The sequence below is a fragment of the Vicugna pacos genome, chromosome 7, assembly GCF_048564905.1.
Source record: "Vicugna pacos chromosome 7, VicPac4, whole genome shotgun sequence".
Lineage (NCBI taxonomy): Eukaryota > Metazoa > Chordata > Mammalia > Artiodactyla > Camelidae > Vicugna > Vicugna pacos.
Genome location: NC_132993.1, coordinates 43,397,489 through 43,420,008, shown reverse-complemented (window position 1 = coordinate 43,420,008; position 22,520 = coordinate 43,397,489). Strand labels below are relative to the sequence as shown.

Sequence of the window (22,520 nt, the reverse complement as noted above, 5' to 3'; positions counted from 1 at the left end):
TTAAGAACACATTTCAGCTTCAAGCTCTTTCCAAGATCAAATGTGGCCGAGCAGAGAGGAGAGGAGGAAACGCAAGTAAACAAGGAAAACTAGTCTTTTAAAAGATATTTTTTGGCAGCAGAAAGAGTTATCAGGCTGCTTTTAGGAAGGGTGTTTTGCAGACTCTGGGATGGTGGCTTTTGGCATTTGCTTTTACCAGAAAATTTTGAGGGTTAAGGGGAGGGGGAGCACCGAGAGGGAGCAGCGCTGCCCCCATATCGCTGAGGCTTTGTCAGGGGCTGTGTGGGTGAGAGCTTTCTGCTTGTCTGAGAGGCCTTAATTCAAATACCATCTGGAAGAAAATCCTTTTCTTTGACCATTCAACACTGCAATCTTCCCCAAATCTATTACTTTAACTTGGGAGATATTTTAATAAGGATTACTTTTTAATATCTAGGAAGCTGGGGGGTTGAGATCGATATTTTTTCTTTGAAAGCCAAAATGGATGTCTTGACTGGCAAGATATGGGAAATCATATTGGAATCTCATTTTAAAAATCTCTGCCCTGAGGGAAGGAGGAAGCCTCCAAACAGTTCTCTTTCAGCTAAAGAGTAGATTTTAGAAATGGGTTCAAATAGTGAGATCCCTGAAAGATTTTCCTCCCTGGGTGGGTTGCTCACTCTGTCTCTCTCTGGCTCTCTCCCTGTCTCTCTCTCTCTCTCTCTCTCTACTGTTCTGAATTCTCCCAGGTAATTTTACACACTTCTCTAAAATTATTCATTAAAAGAAGACTCCCGTGTCTGCTCAGCCCACTGTGTCCAGAGCTGAACAACCAAAAGGGCAGAAGCTCCAGTCCTTACAAAGACTGGTTTTCTAGGCTTTGCATTTCTGAGGGTCACCATATTTCAGCAGGGAGGTTGAGGTGGGGTAGGGAGCAAATCTACTTCTTCCACAGACCAAACTTTTTAAAAAGAAAAAAAAAAAAAAGGACATAGCAGGAGCCCCAAGGACAGATGTAGGGGAAGCTTCTCTGGCATGAGAGAAACACTCAGATCTCTACAGCTTCCTGGCTTTGCATCTTCCCAGTCTTTCTTTTCTTTCTTTTTTTAAAAGTGAGGAGGTACCCTAAAAGCAAGTCCTTTGGACCCAGAAGGTACCCCAAAATGGCTTCAGTGTCTGTTTTTAAAGTTCATCTGAGAGAGCTTCTCAGGGGGAAGATAAAGGCCATAATGATGTATATTTTGAATTGCAAACAAAATGGCGACATTTTCCATCTCTGTCTCTGAAAGATACAATCCAGGGAGAAGGGGGATCTATTTCTCACGTAAGATGTTCTTGATCCCCAGACGCAGGTGGTTCCTCACTTCCAGCTTTAAGGGGAGCATGTTGATAAGGATGCAGTTCTGAGGTTTGCACTTTCTGATTTTGGTTCCTTCTCTGAGCAATTCTTTTATTTGACAATGAAACTATTTCCCTTTCCTGTGACTGCCTTTGCCTCTGCCAGCCAGTCAGTACGCAGCCCTATCTTAAATTCAGGAGTAGAAATGTAATGCTTAGCTCCTGTAGCATCAAATCAAAGAAGTACTTGTAAAACTGCATTTTTATTAGAAAGATACCAGTCTTCTTTCTCTCTCCCCCTCCCCCTGGGGCCATAAAAGGAAAGCGAGGAGGGAAGGAGAGGAAATAAATCCAGAGAACGCCAAATCCCAAATTCCGGGAAGAAGCCGATGCTGAACTCAAGTAGTCCATGGAAGGGCTCAGGGAGGCTCCTCGGAGTTCAGCCTTCCTTTTGCTGTAGACCTGGATCAGCCTCAGTCTTTTCCGAGCCTCTCTGCTCCCAGCGGCGATTTTAGGATTGATTCTTTCCTCCTGGCGTTTGAGACAGCGAAACATCTGCGAAGAATCCGATTGCTCCTAGAAAGTGCTCGGCATCCTCCGCGCTGCGGGCAAGTCTCCGTGTTAAGGCGTTGGCTGCTCCGCTTTGACCAGAGGAAGACGGAGGAGAAGACAGCCCTACCTTATTCGCCCGCGGGGCTGCGGGGCACCTGTGCGCCTCGGCCCCGCTGCCTTTGTTTCTCCTGCACGCCGCACTCCTCAGCCCCTGCGCCCATGGCCGGCCTCCGTGGCAGCTGGGCACCAGGCAGCCCAGCGGGCTGGCTGCTTGGCGTTTCCAGAGCTGCTGCCGCTAGAAGCTCCAGCTGCCTTCCCGAGAATTCGTCTCGCTCCCAGGCGAGCCGCCGGGCCAGGCCTCACGCTGGAGCTGGAGGGCCCTGGTGGCCTGCTCCGCCAGTTCGCCTCTGCCTGGACTCCACGCAGACCCTTATCTTCGGCCAAAGAACCCCTTCTGAACACGGATATTATTCAGAATAAAAACTTTATTTTTTGTTTTGTTTTGTTTCTCAGAATGTGAGCAGCAAGGAATGTAGAACTCTCAAAACAAATCTAGCATTTTTCGCGTTTACAGATTGTTTTTTTCAGTTTTGCCTGATGTTACAAACCTAAATCACTGTTTTCAAAAGCTGGATCCTCTCTGGTATTATTGCATCATTACCGTTTTTATAAAGGAATTATATTTCCCTTTCAAATAAAATTTTTTCTATGTACGCCAATACACCGTTGAACAAAAGGCCCAAGAAACCTTCTGAACAATCAGGGTACAGAATTTCTTTAATATAAATACGAGCGGATGGGGATAAATAATATTTAAAACTTAGATTATTCAATGCTTGCAAAAAAAATATAAATAAATCTGACTGTTCACCAGCATACACACACGGAAAGACGTACACTTAGTCATCCTTGCACAGGGAGCCCCTGTTTCAAAGCGCCTTTGATTTTTTTTTTCTCGCTCTTTACAAGAAGTGCAATTTTTAAAAAAACTAAAAATTAAAAAAAAAGTAATCGCTTCCCCTCGGGAGCCATAATGTACGAACAAATTCACATTGGAGAACTCGGCTAGAAAATCTGTTCATATACCCTGTTTCTGATCAAAGAGTAGAGAAGGTAAAGGGTGCAGGGCCAGCGGCCGAGCGAGGGGCGGGAGAAGATAAATATCGCTACCGATACAGACAGCCATTCCAGCAACCAAGATTGCTACGTCACATAAACTATAAAAACGTGATACCAAAGAAAACAAAACGGGGGAGGGGAGAGGGAGAGAATGGGGAATGGAGGAGAGAGAAAAGGGAGGGGCAGGAAAAACCTTAAACAAAACATAACAGAAAAAGCAAATGAAAAAGAAAAGTGGTGGGGGCGGGGGCAGTCTCCTGGCGCGCAGCCCTGAGCCCACCATCACAGATGGGTGAGCTTGGGGGCTTCCTGAATTCTTCCCTGAGAAGGATGGTGGGCGGTAAGGTCCGTGTAGGTGGGGTGCGGCTCCCCTGGCCCGGGCCCGTGATGGTGGCCGCTGCCCAGCGGCCCAGCGCCCCCGTAGTCCATGGCAGCCGAGGCGGCGTGGGGTAGGTGAGTTAGGCCAAAGAGGGGTGGGCCAGAGTTGCTCATGGGCTCCACATAGCTGCCCCCCACGAAGACGGGGCTTCCCTGTAAGTGTGGGGTCCCATAGCTGCCGTTGCCCTGCAGGCCATGCCCATGCGGATCATAGTCGGGTGTGCCCCCGGCGCCCGCCCCCGCCGCCGTGTAGCGCTTCTGTGGGGGCGGCGGGGGTGCACAGCTGGGCAAGGGTGCGGGGTAGGAGGCGGGGGGCAGCCCATAGGCGCCCTGGGGGGGCTTGGAGAAAGGCGGGGGCGACTGAGGCTCATAAGGGACGCTATTAACCAGCGAATGCATAGAGTTCAGATAGCCGCCCGCTCCAGGGGGCACAGGACTGCGACTTGGGGACTGTCCCCCTGAAGACGTCAGCATGCCCTTGCCCTTCTGATCCTTCTTGTACTTCATTCGGCGATTCTGGAACCAGATCTTGATCTGGCGCTCGGTGAGGTTCAGCAAGTTGGCCATCTCTACCCGGCGGGGCCGGCACAGGTAGCGGTTGAAGTGAAATTCCTTCTCTAGCTCCACCAGCTGCGCGCTCGTGTAGGCCGTGCGCGCCCTCTTGGACGACGCCTGCCCAGGTGGGCTCTTGTCGCCTGCACAGCTCTCCCCTGCGAGATCAGAGGAGAGAGGAAGAGTGGCATCAGGGGCTGCCCGCAGCCCCTCCCAGCCCCTGACCCAGCCAGTCTCCTCCTTTCTCCAGGCCCCAAAGATTCCTCCATCTGTCAGGGCCCAGAAAAGGGAAGAGGGATTAGAGGCTGTCCTCTGTCCTGGTGGGCAAACAGTGCTGGTAGCTCCTAACAGAGTAAAGTTGCAGATCATAGGCATCTCCAAGGCTGGGAAGGACAGAAAAGGAGAAGCCCCTGTTTGTTTTTCTGGTCTATATTTCCCTGCTGGAGCCATTCACTTTCTGTCTAATTTATGGACCCTAGGGATACTGGACTGCAAGCTCCCTGTGGGCAGTCTCACCATCTTCATTCCCTTCACAGTAACTGGAATATGGGGCACCTAATATACACTCAATAAACTTTTCCCTCTATCACTGTCTGACTGAAGAATTAGACAGTTGCCTCAACTGGCCACTTATTTAATCTACCAAGTGTAGATGTGTGGAGTGGAAGCTCCAATCTGGAAGGCTTCTTTGCCCAAAGGAAGAGGTCCCCATTGAAAGTATTCATTTCTGGTGGGGAGGCCCAGGCCCTTGATGCTGGGTGCGATTAATTAGGACTTCTCCATGTCATCAAGCAGCCTGTTCCAGCTTCACCCGCTAATCTTGACCTTCCTTTCCTCCCTGGCCCCCCAAATCCTGGCTCTGGATGACCCCAGATACTCAGGCTCAGAGCAGAGCCCTAACAATTGGAGAAGCCAGGGGCAAAGGAAATCAAGACACTGGGAAGCCCAAGACCCAACGCCTATCTTCTACTGGAATCTGGTTCCAGGAGGCCCATGTGGTTCCCATTAGAATGACAAGTCTGCATCCCCTCCCCCAGGAGATCCCTGGCTGCCTTCATTGTACTAAGTCTGAGTAGAGCCTTCCCAGAGGTAAGGCAGCCACTCCATCTGCTGGAGCAAAAATTTAAAAATAGGCTCTGATTATAGGCAGAGCATTGATTCTGATTTGGAGGCCTGCTTTCATTCTGCCACATTTCAGTGTGGAGTAGCTGTCACTGTTTCATTAGAAATGAGGAACTGTGATAAAAAGTGGAGTTCAGGTTTGTTCTGCCCAAAGGTCTTAACTCCACAAGAGGCATTCCAAAGTCACTAGGCCCCACTTGCTCTTAGGTCCAGAGAGACTCCCATCAGGTCTCTTTCTGGGATTTTCCTGAGCACACAGAGTCCTGTCACCTCTCTAGTGCAAAGACTCTCTGGAAACCTTTAAGGGTTTGAGGGAGGAGGAGTGAATTCTTGGGCATGTTTCAGGGCCCCTAGACCTTGCTGGCTGTGGCTGGCGTGGCCTGCCCAGCTGGGCGCCAGGCTGGAGTACCCTCCTCGGGAAGGCGCCCTTTACCTGAGCTGGAGCCGCTGGTTTTCTGCTTAGTGTTTTGCCGAGACTCTTTCATCCAGGGGAAGATTTGTTTGGCCACGGTGGGCGAGTTGAGTAGAGGGCTCTTGGCTGCGCTGGCAGGGGTGGGGTTGCTGCTGGCATTCTGAGGTGGGGAGACTGATGAGGGGGGCGGGGGCGCAGCAGGGGTGGGCGCAGGGGGCTGCGGAGGGGGTTGAGGCTGCTGTGGGGCAGGGGGAGCGGCCTGGGGTGGCGGTGGGGCCAGGGGCGGCTCGCCCAGGCCTGGGGGCTGGCTGGGAGGACCGCTCAGGGTGCGCAGACACGCCTCGCTCAGCTCGTGCGCCTTCGGGTGGACCCTGGCATTCGTAGGCGACTGGAGTGAACAGGCCGGTCGGTGGTACTCGCCATCAGCGCCCATTGCCGCAGACGCCGGGTACGGCTGCTGACTGGCATCATAACCGAACCCATTGGCTGCCTGGTAAGGGTAGCCACCGTAGATCGCCGAGCTGTCGTAGTAGGTCGCTTTTTGCATCGCGTTGTTTCAGGATCTTGATCGCACACTCTGACAGGGACTTGACACCCGTGAGGGCGCACATTGGCACGCCCCCGCGGTCACGTGACGCTCCGCCGCCAATGGCTGCCCCGCGCAGACCTGAGGGGCGAGAATCGCAGCGCCGTGAGGGCTCGGCGCAAATCCATCTTACTCTCAATAGCTAAGTGACATGAAAGCCATAAAAGAAAAAGTGGTCAGCAATATTTAGCAGCACGACTTGGCCCCGGGCGCAGAAAGCCACGCTATAAAAAGCCGCTGGAATTTACTGGCAGCTACAAATATTTGCTTAACTTGTGCCTGGAGTTGGGGGGTTTTCCGGGGAGTGAGGAGGAGAGTGAAAGGTCCTTGGAAGCCGGGTCTCGGGAGCTGGAGTTCAAAAGGAGAAAGGCCTGATGGACTAGAAAGGAACAGGGTCGGGATCCTTCTTTTCCAGGGAAGAAGAAACGGGGTGTCTCTTCGTCACGGCTCCTTGGATTTCTCCCCTCTGGGGATCATGGGCAAGGGGCGAGGGGGTAGAGGTGAGATTGGGTCACCAATTTTTCCTCCAATTCTCTCTTTAGAACTGATACTTGCCAAAAGAATCATGATGTGTGGTGACTTCCCATCCAGGCCCTTCTTGGACCGTCCAGCACCCTAGAGAGGTATGCACAATTTTTTTTCAGGCAATAGCCATACTCAGCCCTGCTGGATTTCAGAAGCTGAGCTTGTTAGGCAGTTAATCTACACTTGTGAAGGGATATGGCCTACCTCTTCCAAAGAGCCCCTTGTGGTCAAGGAGAGGAGAGAGAAAACTTCGGATGGAACATCCTGTGGGGAGGGACCAACACCACCATTCCCCTCCAGCAAGTCACTCAAATCTTGGACAATTCTTTACTCCTTCTCTCTCCCTGTTTCTCAGGCAGGTCCCAGCAGGTCACTCCCAGCTCTTTTCCCTTGCTACAGAAGGTCCCCAGACCTTCCTGCCTTGGACTTTCCGAGGTGCTGTTATTCAGGGCAACTATCAAATTCTACCTGTTAAAACATGATGGATTAGAGAAAAAAAAATCCACCAAGAACCTGAAAAACCAGCGTTCATCTCCATGACCACGGCTTGAACTCCCCTTCCAACTTAACGATAATAGATTCTGTCCTAGAAACTGCTATGTAATTTGATGTATGGGGGTCATTTAACTCCGGACGAGGGATGGAAGCACAAGCCATAAAATGCCACCAGGGTTCCCTGATCTTTGTGTGCTGTTGTTGTTAATATTCCTTGGCCTTTTTACCTGCTTTAGAAACACCAAGTAAAGGGCAAACCTGGAAATCTAAAAAGCAATTGAAAGCCTTCTCGACCCCTTTTTATTTAGGAAGTGGACTACAAAAGTGAAATCTATGTTTTATTTTTGTTCTCACCTTTTCTTGGTTAACCTCTGGTTCTCAGCTCAGAAAACTTCCATGTGAGTTCATATAGTTCCCTCCAAATCAGAATTTTAGTCTCCCTGGCCATTTAAGAAAATCACAAATTTTCTTTATGACAAATTCATGAAGAAAATTGTTTACACTTCTATGTTTCAACTATGTGTATTTGAGTCCTGGAGTTATTCAAGTCTTCCAGGAATAGCAGACACTTTGTTAACCAAAAAAATTAATGTAATAAGCATCTACCAGTAGATGATTATAATTTTGTTTTTAATAATGGACTCCTTTATATTTCATTATTAAACCAACAATCTGCCCAACATCTGGAAAACAGGCACAATTAATTTTCCAGAACCTCAATTAAAAATTACAGCAACCCTTATCCAGAGTTATTGTATGTGATCTTGAGCCCTGGAGTATTGTTTCTCTTTTGGAAATAGATAGGAAGCTACAGATACCATGGTTAAAAGTAAATAAATGATAAAATAAAATTTAAAACAGAATAGCAATTTAATGTCTTAGTTTCCTGTTCTTTCATTGAAAATAGTTCCAATTACATTTGGCAGTGTTAATGTCTGCCATCATAAATTTTTAAGATACTGGGCTTGTGTAAAATAAAACATCAGGTTAAGAAAATTACTCCAGACACTTGAACAGCAAGATATTAGATAAAACAAAATTAAGTTGATTTTGAACATGCAATATTTCAAGCGACTTGCTAATCCATTATCACAAGCTACACCAGCCTGCTGCTTAGGTCTTTCCATCAAGTTGTGCATTGTCTTGTAAAATAACAAAAATACCTTAGAACTCTAAGAACATACAACAACCTCCTAAACTTAAAATGTGAATTCACCTTGTAAATCCCACCAAAGTCCCTCCTATTGTTTGAGTCAGCAGATAATCACCTTGGGGTACACATAATCCACAATTCCCCCTCGCTGCCCCAACACAGCCCCTAAAGTTTGCAACCTAGTAAAGAAGTTGGAGATTTGCCAGCCAGGAAACTTTGCTTTGCACCCCTAAGCAAGGGCTGGGGATGGGAGGAGAGTCTCCTGGAAAGATGTGTTTCTGGACAATAACCCCCAGGTGCAAGAGCTGAAAGAGGGCTAAGGAGGCTAAACTGAGTTACAGGAAGCAAGCTCTATTGTCTCTCTGGAAGATCTGCCCAAATTCAACCTTCTACCTTCAGGCACCGCTCCCTTCTTCCACTTCTGACCCTTCCTCCGCCTGCCCTCACCCCGAGTTAAGCGGAAACAACGGGTAAGAGCCCCCGCATCCCTTTGCCCACCCCTTCCTCTCTCCCCAACCCCGAAAAGTTGAGGCTGGACTGGGGGAGAGGGAAGAGGTGGGGGCGGGGATGGGAAAGCGGCCTGAACTCGAAGTGTAAGGGTATCAGTCACTGCCGGGAAGGAAGCTCCGGCTTGTGAACTCTTCTTGAACCGAGATTTAAGTCTGCAGCCATAAATCACCGAGACGTAAACTCCGCCATTCAGCGCTGAGAGCAGCCGGTTGTGGCCCTGCTTACCTTAACTTCTGACGAGCGCTGCAAGAGTGGGCTCGGGCTCGGGCGCAGGCTTGGGATCCGGCCCCCGGCCCGGCTTGGCGGCCCGGCCGGGTCCCCTCGGCGCGGGATGGGCACCGACCCTCAGCATCAGCCGAGACGGCGGGCGGGAGGGAGACCCTGAGGCCCGGACGCCGCGGCGCAGAGCGTGGCCGCCTCACTGCTCCAGCACGGCTCGCCCAGGGCGGACTGGGGCGGCTCGGACCCCCCCTCCCACCCACCCCACCCACCCTCCCTCCCCTCCCCCACACACCCGCCCCCTGCCCTTCCCGAGGGCAGCAGCCGCGGCCTGGAGATAAGCGCTAGCGCGGCGCGGGGCTCTGCTTGGGCTAGTGGCACCGACTTGGGTATGTTTCTTATGAATATTACACGCGGAGCAGCGTCTGGTCGGGGAGTGCGATGGGGGGTGCTGGGGGCGGGCGGGAGGGGAGGCCAAGGCGCTGGGGGAGCGCGGGCCGGTGTGGGGGATGGGGCTGAGGCGAGGGGAGGGACAGGAGCGAGAGGGGGAGCTCCGTGGTTGCGGGAGGAGGGTAGCCTCCCCCCAATCCCAACCCCCGCCCTCTCCCCGCTCCTAGGCGTCTCTAAAGTCCAGGAAAATTATGCTAATGAGGACAAACGGCTCTCACAAAGGGGCTCTCTTGCTGGCTCTATTAGGAATCGGTTTGAAAAACCACCTAACCCTGTGCCCTGGACATTTCCAGTTGTGGGGCAAAGGGAAAAAGAGAACCAGAATAGAGTTCCCCAGACTTTGAGCAGTTTACCTTACTTGCCACCCCCAACCCAAGAACCTCAAAGTCAATCTCTGGGGGGCCCTGGATGGGACCTCCATTCTCGGAAGACCTCCCCAAGACCCAACTGAGCTGTCTCTGGTTATATTTTTAGGCAGCAACCCTTGAAATACTGGTAGCCAGGAGGAAAGTAGCCTGGGGAAGATGTAGTTTATGGGGCAGTGAAATGGGATGTTCTGTGCTCAGGTACACACAAAGGTGCTAGAAACTCCGTTCTCCAGCTCTTCTGTGCCCATTTCACAGTACAAACATGCAGCTCACTCTCAGGCAAAGACAAACTCTGACCCCAACAGGAATCCACATCTATACTTTCTCCCCTAATTAGTGATAGGCACGCTGAGCAGAGAGGCCCGGTGTACCGGCAATATTGCCACAACTTTAAGGAGGATGGTCTTTCTCCCACCTAAAGCTTCTTCAACTCCCCAGATTCAAAACTGAACTCTGCAAGGATATGTGTGTGAGAAAAAGAGAGAAATGGAGCTTTCGTGTAATTCCAAGGTGTCAACGGCCGGACCTTCTCAAAGGAAGGTGTTAAAAATATAAGTAGTATGTTTAAACTGTCAGGGAGCCAAAGTGTCACCTTAGAGCAAAAACAAAGCCAAGGGAAAAGGGAGAAATCAAAAAGCACTCCGGGCCAGGGTGGCCTCATGCATACCAATGGTTTTTGTCATTTATGGCTGGGTAAGATTTATGACTCGGCGCCCCAAAGCTGTAAACAGAGCACAAAACAGCAAACACTTGCTCCTTATGGCATATTGCTGCAGCACAACTTGAAAGGGGGAGCCGGGCCGCGTAGGAGGCGAGAGCCGGCCGCAAAAATCCGCTGGGCGGCATTTTCTCTTCAAACCGGCTGGGTCGGATGTGGCATTTGAAGAAAGAAGGCGTAGGTCAATAATCAACCCGCACTTTCTCCTCCAAACTGCTGACTCGACTCACCGCCTTCTCAGCTAAGCCAGCTGCAGGGAAGGCATGCACTCCGTGAGAAACTACCAGGGAGAGGAAGGCCGGGGCCGAGGGGGCCCAGGGCGCCGTGGTGAGGGCTGGGGCGCCCGGGGCGCATACCTTTCCATCTGTGCCAAAACCGGGCCGGCAAAACGCGGAGACTGGACACCGCCGAGCCGCAGGAGCCCAGGGCAAGGGGAGCCCAGGGAAAGCCGGGGCCTCCGCCTGAGTCCGACTAGGTGGCCTCTTGGCCGAGAGCTGCTGCGGACAGAAATGGGGCTCCGACCTCAGGACTAGGGGCCGGCAGCCTGACACGCAAATTGCTGGGGTTCAGGCCTCTGCTGAAATCCAAAGGACTGGCTTTTGGAGCTAGGCAGGTGAGGTGATTTAAAATAATAACGTATAATAGCTGAAGGGTTTTTATTGTTTTTTAAAAGGAAAATACCTTGTCGATTCCCAGCGTCAGAAATCACCCCGCGCTGCCGTTGCGGTCTTTCTAGGCAAATCCAGCAACAATTCACCCGGCTCCGCCAAAACCACTGAGGTTTTCTTTGGGGAGAGGACCTCTTGACTCCCCCAGTACCCCAAGTCCCATGTCCTCCATCTTTTGCCCGGGAGGACGAGAAGAAAACATTTTCTCAGCACTAGAAGCATATTTGAAAGGGCAGAGGTGTGCTGGTGCCTCTCCACCCTTCACAGTGTTCTCCCTGTGAACTTGTCGCGAGGGCCTCGGGTGGGTCCTAGGCTGGCTGTGCACCCAAGGAGGAAGGTGAGGAATAACTGTTGGCAAGAAGAGGCATGGAAATCCCAGAATGGGGAGAAAGATCAATGAGGAAATATGCTTGCCTTTGAGGGTTAGGCTGGCATTTTGAGGGTAAAAGAGGACTATCTTTTTTTTAAGCTATAGTTTAGCTATAATGGAGTGGCTTTAGCTCTTTCTGTGGAGGAAAAACCAACTGCTTCTCTATAAACACCACTATTGGCTTCTCTTTGTGCACACTTTCATACAGAATCAGCTTGAGAGTCCATCCTTAGATATTTATTCCACTTGCTGGCACTGAAGTGACAATAAAAAGATGCCTTTAACAAACCTCTATTCCCTCTCTCATTCTTTCTAGCGAAACTATATTATTTATGAGTCTTTAACTGGGTCAAAAATGCGCCAGAACTGGGTCATAAATCATATGAAATGCTGACAAGTAATTGAACAGCAATTAAAGCTTACATTTTATTTCCAAGGGGTGTTTTAGAGCACTTGAAACGGCCTCAGTTAAACACAGTTACCGCCTGGGCCAGTAGCAGGGGAGGGCTGAAGCAGCCCTTCCGTCTGGAGAAGAAAATCCCACTCAAGGAGGGGAAACCTGATTTGATTTTGTTTCAAGTGCAGAAAGAAAGAAGACTTTTTTAAGTCAGGGGATAAATCCAATTCCGGATTCCTTGTCAGCACCCCTTTTCTCTGCTCCAAGAGCTTTAAGAGCAGAGGAAAGCAAAGTTTCCCTCACCTTTTTAGGGAGTTTCCATCCTTCCCAGGAGTGCTGGGTCCCTAAAGCCCAATTAGCTCCGGCTTTCCCAGCAATTTGGAAGCACACTGTTTAACTCTCATCTGCCTCCATCCTGGCTACAGCACCGTTTCTGGACCTCTGAAGCCACTGAGGTATTTGCCTCTGCTTCCTACAGACCCTGCCTTCGGAATTCCCTCTAGCCCTGTCCTCCAACTCTCCACATCAGGTTGGTGGGGTGTACAACAGGGTGCCCAAGCCTTTCGCATTATTAAGCCCAAACTCATCTCCAGCTCCCTCCTTTCTCTGTCTCCTGAATGTTAGAATAACAGAGTTTCTGGGCATCCAGCATGCTTGCCCCCACCCTAAGCCTTTCCTAGATTTGCGCTGTCTTTCTCCACCCCCTGCTTGAGCAGAAGGTGCTCCAGGAAACAATGGCTCCTCCTCAGGGTCTGGCTCCTTCAGTCTGGCAAGTGGAAAAGTGCGTCCTGCAACCCAGCACTGAACAAAGTAGCCTGAAGCATCATCAATAAAATGGCAGCGCATCTGTACACTCATTGATTTCTCTCCCAGTTGCTCTGGCTGTCCAAGTCAGCCCTCACCCTCCATCCTGCCGGCAAACACGGCAAACGCGGCTAACCAGGAAGCCATTCCCCTCCTCATTCACCCAGCCCCCACCCTCTCCAGGCAGTGGAGTCCAGCAAGCGCAGCACGGGCCACCTTGGCCAGAGCGGGCGCTTCGGGACCCTTCCTCCGCCTGGGGCTCAGCTTCTGGGACTCAAGTCCCTCTGCAGTGGACAAAGCCACCAAGCATTGGAGGCCACCAGGCCCACCTAGTAGCCCCCAGCTGCTCTTTCTTTACATTCCCCCAACACTTCCCAGGGAATTAAACTCAGTCTGAGGAGCTACTGGGGATCTTTCAAATGCTTTCGGTTCTAAAGGAGAAACAAAAGAAGAGAAGTGCGGAGGGTCCTGTCCCTGAACCAGGGTCTCCTCGCCTGACTTTTGTCTCTCACAGCCATAACTCACTCTAGATATGAACAATCAACGGAAATACCTTAAAATAAATTCCATCCTCCCGGTGTGGCCTGGAATCCCATCGGCTAGCTCGCCCAGAACTGCTCCATGAGCGCTGAAAACTGCAACCAGCTAGGAGAGTGCTCTCCAGAGAAGGGGAAGGAGAAGGAGGAGGTGGGTGCGTGGGGGTGGGGGAAAAAGCTCTCGCTCTGTAGAGAATCTAGAAAACGTAATCACAGACGAAGCCCGCCTGGGTCTCCGCTCCAAATGCCACAATAATGCGCTATATTATGTGCTCACGTGGTCATACGTCAACTTAAATCCTTTTATTTGAAATAGGGAATCACTGAAGGAACTAGATTTGCTAGCAGAACATTTAGCTTTCAGGGAGGGGAAGTGGGGGACCCTGACCAGCAGTAGGGAATAGTTTTGTCTAGGGCAGTAGGACTCTGGGGGCACCTCCCCGCCCCCCCCCCCCACCAACACATGCCACGCAAGGCCACTTATCTCTGCTTAAATTTCTTTACACCCAATCCAAACACAAGGGAATAGCAATCCTGTCACCATCCTTATAGTTCATGTAACTTTCCTTACAGGCTTCCACTCACAGACAAGCTGAACTCAGAACATCCAAGCACCAGTCTCCCCTGGCCCACTGGCCAGTACATCAAAAGGCAAGGCACAGGTCCCTGTCTCCAGAAGAAAACCCAGTAATGACTGGCCTAGTCAGTGGACTCCCTAATGGCCTGCCATTGTATGGAGTTTGCTAACACCCACACCATACACCACACTCATTGGAGAAACCCAAAAGGCCCATAATTACCTGACAAAAGGCTCAAGCACTTCCTCCAAGTCCAGTTGGGTTTGTTTAATGGTAGCCCCCTAGAAGAGAGATGCTTGGCTCTAGAGTGGAGGGTCAGAGTTTTGTAAAACCTGGAAAGACCAAGTACCCTGGCTAAACCTGCACTTAATCATTTCCTCAGTGCATAGCTGAGTGATACATGAAATTATAGGCTTCTAATGATGAAAAATGTAAGAGGAAATGATTTAATTGTCTCTTCAAGAGAGAAAAAAAGGAACCAACCTTTGCTGGCATCCCTTGAATTAACCTACAAGACAATCTAGGACCCTCTCTGCAGATGGGTCCACTCCCCCAAGACAACTCTCTGTCAACCATCAGAAACTGAACTGGACCAACTTTGCTCAAGAGGAACCTAGCATTCCCCCGCCCTCACCCTACTCCAACTCCTGTCTTCTTCTAGGTGACACTGCCCACTGTCAAGCTCTCAGGGGCCCTCTAAAAATTTCCTCTTTTCAGGTCTTAGTTTCTGAACTTGGGGAGTGCCCTGAGGTGGTGAGATCCTCATGCCATATTCCTTTGTTCCTTGAGTGGGTCTTCAGCTGGCTCGGCCTCCCTAAGTGTGAGGACTCACTTGCAGCAGCTGTAGGAAGCTGTGCATGATTCCTTCCCCCCAACTCCTACCCTGCAGAGGAACAGAGGGGCCTGGTGAGAAAGTAAGGCCTTCCGTAAAGGAGCCTGGTCATGGGGGTATCCAAATCAGAAGGGCAATAAAAGAGAAGACCTAATCCCTTGGAAGTGAGCCCTGGTCTAAGCTGGAGGCAGTGTTCTAATAAGGTTCCATCTGTGGGATAGCTGGGAGAGAACCTCTAATGTGAACCTTCCCAGTTCTGACCTAAGCCACAAGCTAGAAAGTGACAACTCAGAGTGAAAACCTGCTTCTCTCAGGTTTGGGGGTAAGGGACAGGACCAAAGACTGGTTTCAAAAATGCACTCTCCAGTCCCACCCCCAGGGACTCAGACAACTAATGCACTGTCCTTTGCTCCTCTTATCCCTTCTACCCACACAATTTCACACGGAGCTCCTCAGATAGCCTGGCAAACTCCCCTCCCCCACAACCAAAGTTTCTGCAGAGGCTTTAACTCAAAGATGAGAAGGGGCCCCCTTCAGAACTCTCAGAGCAGTCTGGAGCAAACCAAACTCCCGAGGTAATAAATCAATGGGAGAAGCCTTTGGTACTGCTTCAGAGAAATGCCTTAACGCCAGCAGGGCCCAGCAGCATCTCAGCTCCAGCCAGGAGCCTCTATGCTGCTGTTAACAGCCCAGTTAATGCTTCAACTGCTGTTTAACAATTAACATTAACAACTTGGGGTGGGATGGAGTGATTGGGTGGGATGTGAAAGGAAAAATCTGAGCAAGTCAAAGGAAATTTAACTTTTGAGGTTGAAAACGGCTTCCCTAAGAGAGATCTTGGTTTGGTAAACCCCCAGGGAACCAGCAGCTGAGAGTCCTCCTTCACCACTCTGAAACCCAGCTTCCTGGAGCAAAGCTTTGGGCCTTTTATAGTTCAATTCCAGAGAACAAGAACAGAGATGCACAAGTATCTAGCCCCAGGTTGGGAAACCCAGCTGACAGTACCCCCTCTACTGACTCTCCACGTCCCCAGCCTGGCCAGGACTGGGGACACATGCCCTGGATCCACACACCAGAGCCAAAATAGCCGCAAAGTTGTCTTGGAAAGAGCAGGTGACCAAGGATACAGAGCTTTAGTCAATATTTGCAAGGCTGTTGGCAGATTAGCTATATCTGTATTCAAACACTGCAATCTGATTTCTCTGTCAAAAATACACTTAACATTTTTCTCCCTTTTCTTAACTCTAGTGGTCTTTCTATGTAGCATCAGGTAAGGCCCTCTTAGCCCACTTTGTGTGTGTGTGTGTGTGTGTGTTTGTAGGTTATAGATCATTATTTAACATGAGGTATTTCCTGTGGGTGCAACTACAGTACAAATAGGCTCCAAGTTCTCTGGACACATATGGATGTGTGTATCATTTCATACACAAGGCCACAGACCCCTGCAACTATTTATACATGCAGAGTGGTTCTGTTGTGTGCAGAGATGCAAATCCTAAGTACACATTGTGTTGCAAATTCCTGAAATGCTCCATCTATCCTTGGTATAAATAGACATACAGTAGCTGAGAAAGTAACCATCTTTATTATTACTCTGTTTACTTCCTATCTGATAAAGTAATAATTGTATCTGGAACACCATATCAGCCCTAGAGCATCACTGAATAGCATGTTTTGATTAATTAACAACCTGATATATACTGTGGTAGCAGATTTTAAGGAAGACTGAGGCCTAGGGAATAGAAAACAAAATCTTGGAAAACTTTAAAAAATAAGTAATTCCTGAAAGAATAAAGCAAATGCATTCCTTCATCCTGAGCTTCTGAAAGCTATTCCAGCAGCCCCTCCTCCAAATAGGCACAAATTTTATGGATCTTTTACAAGGTAATAAACCACAGTAATTACCTCCTTGCATCCCAAACTAAGAGAACAAATTAAGCCAGAACTTGAAAAGAATTTTAAAGAGTTTTCCCTCATTCCAAATAGGAAAAGAAAACGCCGAGACATAGAAAACCCATGCTTTTCCAGTTGGAGGAACAGCGGATCAACCCGGCTAAAGGAACTGAGCAGCCCAGCTGCCTGTGATGTTCTACACATTTGAAATACAGCAACTTCCCCGTACCAAAGAAAGGCAAGCGGATAGGAGAAACTGCAAGGTGGCGAGACAAGTTTCCTCCATGCAGAGCTGAGACTGAAGCCGATCACCTAACTGAGTCTCCGCAGGCGCCACGAACAGTGGACAAGGAGAGCAGCCCACGCGGCGGCGGCTGCGACGGTGGCCTCGACTTGCTTTTGCCCTGCTGTTCCGTGTGGCGGTTTGTCTAGGGCTTGCGGGAAGAAACAAACACACCCTTCTGATACCCTCCTTCCCCCTACAGTACACACATCTTTGGTCTCTGCAGCCGCCCCTCCCTCAGGACGCTGGCTTTGGGGCAGACTCTTTTGTTTGCCCGAAGCCCCAAGCCCCGCATTCATAGGACATACAGCTGAGAGGAACCAGCTCCCAAACTCCTCCGAAGTTAAACATTGACCGCACTTCTTTCAAAGGGCAAAGGGATGCGGCTGCCAGGGAAAGTAAACTCACAAAGGCCCGGGCGCAAAGCCTGGCGCAGTGAAGAGTTTTGGTGCAGCGCTTACCTCGAAAGATGTCGAAGACTGAACCAGAGAGTGTCTCCAGCTCTGGGAGCTCAGGGAACCGCTGTTTCCGGTGTCCAGGCACTCTGCGGACAAATAAACAGCAGAGGGTGAACGGTGGCTGCGGAGGAGGAAGGGAGTTGGAGGATCGGAGTCGGAGGCGCGGGCAGCGCGGGCGCCAAGGTGGCCCCCAGGGTGACGCGGACACGGAGGAGTCGCCAGGGCACTCGTCCATGAGGCGCACTCATTGCTCGAAAGGTTCCAGTCTACAAATGGCCTGAAGATGGTGATTTATTTTTGTAAAATAAATACGTACTCCATCTCCGCACCCACACTCTTCTTTTTCTTTCTTTGGGTTAGGGGAGGAGAAAGGGGAGCGGGAAGAAAATAGACCAGGCGGTGGAAGACGGAAAGGTGGAAGAAGCTTTCTGTTGGTGTGGTCGGCTCAGCAGCAAGAGCTCCTCACGCACCTCAACTTGGGGATGTGAATGCACGCTTTATTTTCTTTTGCTAACAAAGGGAAGCCTTGTCCGGGAGCATTCAATCACGGACTCTTCTGAAACCTCACTAATAGTATTCATTTTTGTTTGGCGCGAAATCAGACCCGGGTTCAGTCCATGGACCGGAGGGCAGTCTTGAGAGGTTCATCCAAGCCCTGGGACGTCACTTCTGGGTCCCAGTGGGCTGGCAGAACTACCACAGCACCCAGGTCCTCAGAGTAGGCTAAGTATGATTGCTGGAAGTAGGGGAAGCTGGGAAGGAAGCGAGCATCAGACAATACCGGCCCCGGAGTCCCTACCCAGCCTCCCTTTGCTCAGCGGGCCCTGAGCTGCACCAAGCCCTAATTCTGCTGCCGCCTCATCCCTCAAGATGTTTGCAACCTTCTTTTGCCCTCTAACTAGCAAATGGTCAGCCAAATTTGGGGGGGATGTGGGAAGACACTGAGGAGGGGCAAAGAATCTTCCTGGGTGCTGGGCCCTAGAGAGAAGTCCTCTGCTGGGCTAGGGACTTTGTGGGGTCCGATTGTTTCCACAGTCCTGTCCTTGTCCCATTACCCCTTCATCCAGATCTGGGCAGACTCCCCACATTCTAGCCTGCCCAAATCAGCCCTAGATGACTGTTCTGTGCCGATGCAATCCTGCTGATAGCCAAGAGAGGCTACCAAATAGCTGACAAGTCCCCTGACCCTCAGGCTTCAAGGCCTCATAACACACTGAACAAGTGGCCGCACACAAGCAGCTAGCTGCCTTCTGCTACCACCTCGACCTGCAGCCCCCACCATCCATCAGACACTTGGGATTCAGAATGCATGCTGGGCCCCTTTCTCTTGTTCATACTTGCCCTCTGTGTCCCCACAGGGGAGTGCTCCCTGGCCTTGGGGATCCTGGTCTGACTCTGAGCAAGGTAGGGCTTAGCTACCCTGCACGTTGCCACTGAACTTAGACCCGGAAAGATCCCTTATGCCACCATCCACTACCACACACACCTCACCCCTTGACGCTTAGGAGTATTGTAATTATTATGGTTATTATTATTGTTGCTATTTACTTATCCCCAAGTCAAATATTCAGGGCTGCTGCTCCCCATAAATCGTTCAGACTAATGAGTCACAAAGAGATGCTGCCTAGGTTTCTCCCTCTGCAATGGCCGCCGCCACCGTGGCTTCACTCTCGGCGTTTTTGGCGCTCGCTTGCTCCCTCGCTCGCCCGGCGCGGGTGATTTATGAACACCGGGAAAATTGAACAAAGCCGCGCACCCGTCCTGTGGTATCTCTGCAGCCTTCCCCAGTGTGAATCAGAACATTACCAACTGTCTGCGCATCCGTCCCACTTCATCACCAAAGCCAAGATGTGACCGCAGAAATCCCGAGCCCGAACTCACGTTTCCCTGGTCGCCGCGCAATCCCCAGACTCGCAGAAACCCTGCAGGAAAAGCCCCAAGACCCAGTGTGGGCCCGCCAGCTCCGGTCCTCCTCGTTGACCGGCTCTCTCCACCCCTCCTGAAGGAGTTAAAAAGCCTTTGGATGTAAATCTGAGGTTGTGTGCTTTTAAAAATCAAATAGGAAGTTGGGGGACTCACTTCTGAGAGATTCATTCCTAGTGAGGCCCTGATGACTCCAATCCATTCCTGACGATCCGCATTAATTATTTAATGAGTCACGTGACCTCAGAGATTACAATTTCAGTATCTCCCTGGAACAGACGCTACACCTTTATCTGCTGCAACCAGGGTCGTTGTTTGGCTTTTTTAGTTCCCAGGTCTCCGGATCACAGATGCTCTTGCCCGGCTCCCAGGCAAGCCACTGACACTGAAATCCCTGGGCAAGAATTAGTCATGCCAGGAGAACTGTAGACAGTGGGGTGCCCAATTCTCTCCCAGGCACACTGCCATCCATTCCCTCCTGAGCCCAGAGGTCAGTCCACCTGTCTCAGCGCCTTAGCTAAGGCCGTTTAGTCACAAAATCTGCCTCTCTGCTTCAATTTAGTAGCTCACCAGGCAAGAACCAACCCTTCTTCCCTGGCCGCTCCACACCTGTGGCTGTCTGTTTCAAGTGTAAGCCCAGATGCATATGTCCATTCCAGGCAGAATAGGCTTCTGAAGAGAAGAGATGTCAATTCACTTACCTCTACCCAAGGTGAGACCAAAGACTTTATTCAATCTACACATTAACACAAAGAACATGCAGGGGTAGGGGGAGCACTCAGCTGCCTCAGTTTCCTCATTGGTAAACTGAGAAGACAACCAAAATGGCCTCCAGATCTTTTACTTTGCACATTGCTTCAATCTGGGAATCTCTCTGAGTCTCAGGAATCAATCCCAGCGAGAATGAGACTGCCCTGAAAGGGGGAGGTGAGGCGGGGTTATTCCATGAGTTTGGGACATTAAGAAGAAATGCCAGAGTTCCAAGACTGAAGTTTCAGACTAGAATGTTTCACAACAGCCCCAGCAGCCTCCATGATGCTATCAAGGGGTTAGAACACACTCCTCTTTCCCAGCTTGTACTCTTTGAGAGAGGAATCAGAGTTATTCTTGGGCCAGCATATAGAACAAGAAGGGGCAAGAGGAGCAGCTGTTGGGAAAGGTGAACTTGTGTTCTTCAGTACTGGACTGCAGCTGGGGATGCAGAGACCAAGGGAATGCAAAGAACAGCTTATTGCCTGCACAGAACGGACTCATTCACATGGGGATTCCCAGGTTTCTGTTTGCTACATTGATTCTTTGAGGTTTTTCTTTCCTTCCATTCTAAAGAGTCATTTATCTGTTTCTAGGTTGAAACCACTGTAGGAAAGGCAGCGGTGAGAAAAGCAGCACAGTTTGGAAGATCAGGGAAGCAGGGGGAAAGAGGAGAGATGGTGACACCCACCCCATGGGGAAGATGCTGAAAGGTAGGGGAAGGGGAATGTGGGCACCCTGGGACAGTTGAATAAAAAGTCAGAGATGCTGTGCAGAGAGCCCACTCCCCATACATCTAGGGAGCTCCATCCTGGGTATTAAGTACTCTACTATGCCTGTCACAGTTGAATTCCTGCTGTAATAAAACACCGGGTATATCGTAGATTTCAGCAAAAATAGGAAAGAGATCCTACAAAGTGCCATTTTTCTTCAGGGGGGAGAGTGTTAAGCACTTAATTCAAACTGTGACCATTAAAGTGTCTCCTATCCGATTTAGGTTGATTTCAGATGTTGACAAAACTTTTATCTCTGGAGTCATGCACAGTGTGGCTCTGTGACTAAAGCAGATGAGTATGTATTAGAGAGAAGGAAGGAAAAAGAGAGAAAGAAGAAGGGAGCATGTATAAGGGTCATTTTGGTAGGAGAATTATAGAGCTTACACAAAATACTGTCTTTAAAGGTCAAGGGTTTGAGGGGCCAGTAGGGTTAGCTTTAAAAAAAAAAACAATTAATGAGATAGAAAATTTGTCCTCTGGGTGAACTCTCATGGTTGCCCTAGCAAAGGGCAGACAATGCACGATTTTGAAGCACAAAGTGGGATTTTCTAAGCTGTTATAACAAGCTCCCTTAAACCAGATCTGAAACAGGCAAAACACTTGAAGAAGTGACATAATCATCTGGATCACTGTGGATAATTTTAGCTTTGTAAAACTTAGCAATACCTTAATAAGCAAGACAGTTTGGGCAAAAACTTGCCATTTGTCCTGGAATATTAGAAAAACAAGCCTGATTCTCTCTCTCTCTTCCTTTCGTGGATAGGCTCAGAATAAGTGAAAGAAAGTTACCTCTTTCACCCCTATACAAGTGCCTGTGGTATGAAGCTAATGAATGCCCCTGTACCCTCCTTCCTTCCCTATCAAGGAGAAATATAAGAATTTACCTTAAGTGATGATAATCTGCCATTTGAGGTTTTGCAGCTTGACATTCAATTTCCACCAAGAATCCAGGCATTTTTTGAGCAGACAGTGAAGATGCTGAGTCTTTGCCCGAGACCACATTATTTGCAAGAAGATCCCTCGCTTCTCCATAGACTTTTCCCAGAGAATGCCTTTCAGAATTGCTGTTGAATCACAAAGAAGTATTTATTGTATAAGGTGATTGATGATTCCTCAGAAAATTGCTATTTTCAGCGTGATTTAATTTCGTTTTACAAGTGCGTGTGGTAGGGGGAGGGATAATAAGTTTTAGCAGTAGTCACAGTGCTTCCAGAAATCCCTGGCACCCGTTCACGCCTTGTAAGATGCATTTTATGCCAGGTTTGGCCTGACTGGGGAAGGAGTGTATTTGTTTGCCCCTGAATTTTCTTGGGGAGAAGAGGAGGGCCCTCAGAGACTAACTGTCCATCACTTTTCTCTGGAATTTGGTTTGCTCCCAGGTAGACAACTGATCGCCCTTGCCTGTATCACACACAGGGCATCAGAGGTGAAAGGGGTAGCAGCGCTGACCACTGGCTAACGGTTAGCCACTATCAGAGGAAAAAGCCTCTGATAGTGCAGAGGTAGGTGAGTGCCCCCTCCCATCTGTGCTAAAATTATTACATAAACTAAAAACTACCCTAATTCAAGGCCAGGTGACATTTCTAATATTCTGGGGGTAGTGTGTGCTGGTTTTCTGAATCTTTTTGCAGAGCAGTCCCTTCAGTGACAATCAAATCTAACTTCTCTTTTCTGACTTGTAAATCAGTAAATGAATACTAGGGCTATGGAGATCGAGAAGTGGGTTTTGAGTTCAACCTTTTGAATCTAGATCTCTAGGCTGGGCAGAAAGCTCTG

General features: G+C 49.7%; 1 protein-coding gene across 6 annotated transcripts; it reads right to left on the bottom strand.

Annotated features, from left to right (window-relative positions):
* Window positions 1–2,336: 2,336 nt before the first annotated feature.
* On the bottom strand, window positions 2,337–21,758 carry HOXA3 (homeobox A3). Of its 6 annotated transcripts, XM_072964790.1 has the most exons (5): window positions 17,299–17,362; window positions 6,768–7,031; window positions 6,594–6,653; window positions 5,474–6,119; window positions 2,337–4,076 (listed from the first exon to the last, which is right to left on the bottom strand). In XM_072964790.1, exons 4-5 carry the CDS (start codon window positions 5,997–5,999, stop codon window positions 3,271–3,273), a joined length of 1,332 nt encoding a protein of 443 aa, XP_072820891.1. In that variant the 5' UTR covers window positions 6,000–6,119; window positions 6,594–6,653; window positions 6,768–7,031; window positions 17,299–17,362; the 3' UTR covers window positions 2,337–3,270. The 6 variants fall into 6 exon arrangements, with proteins under 6 accessions (XP_072820891.1, XP_015092767.1, XP_072820890.1 ...); XM_015237281.3 differs by lacking the exons at window positions 6,594–6,653; window positions 6,768–7,031 and adding an exon at window positions 21,629–21,758 and having other exon boundaries at window positions 17,299–17,381; XM_072964789.1 differs by having other exon boundaries at window positions 5,474–7,031.
* Between the last annotated feature and the right edge of the window lie 762 nt (window positions 21,759–22,520).

Excerpts from the sequence above, each read along its gene's own strand:
- HOXA3 (XM_015237281.3), bottom strand. The coding sequence starts at position 5,999 with ATGCAAAAAGCGACCTACTACGACAGCTCGGCGATCTACGGTGGCTAC. Across the intron at positions 4,077-5,473 it reads AACCAGCGGCTCCAGCTCAG|GGGAGAGCTGTGCAGGCGAC; the intron begins GTAAAGGGCGCC and ends CTGATCTCGCAG.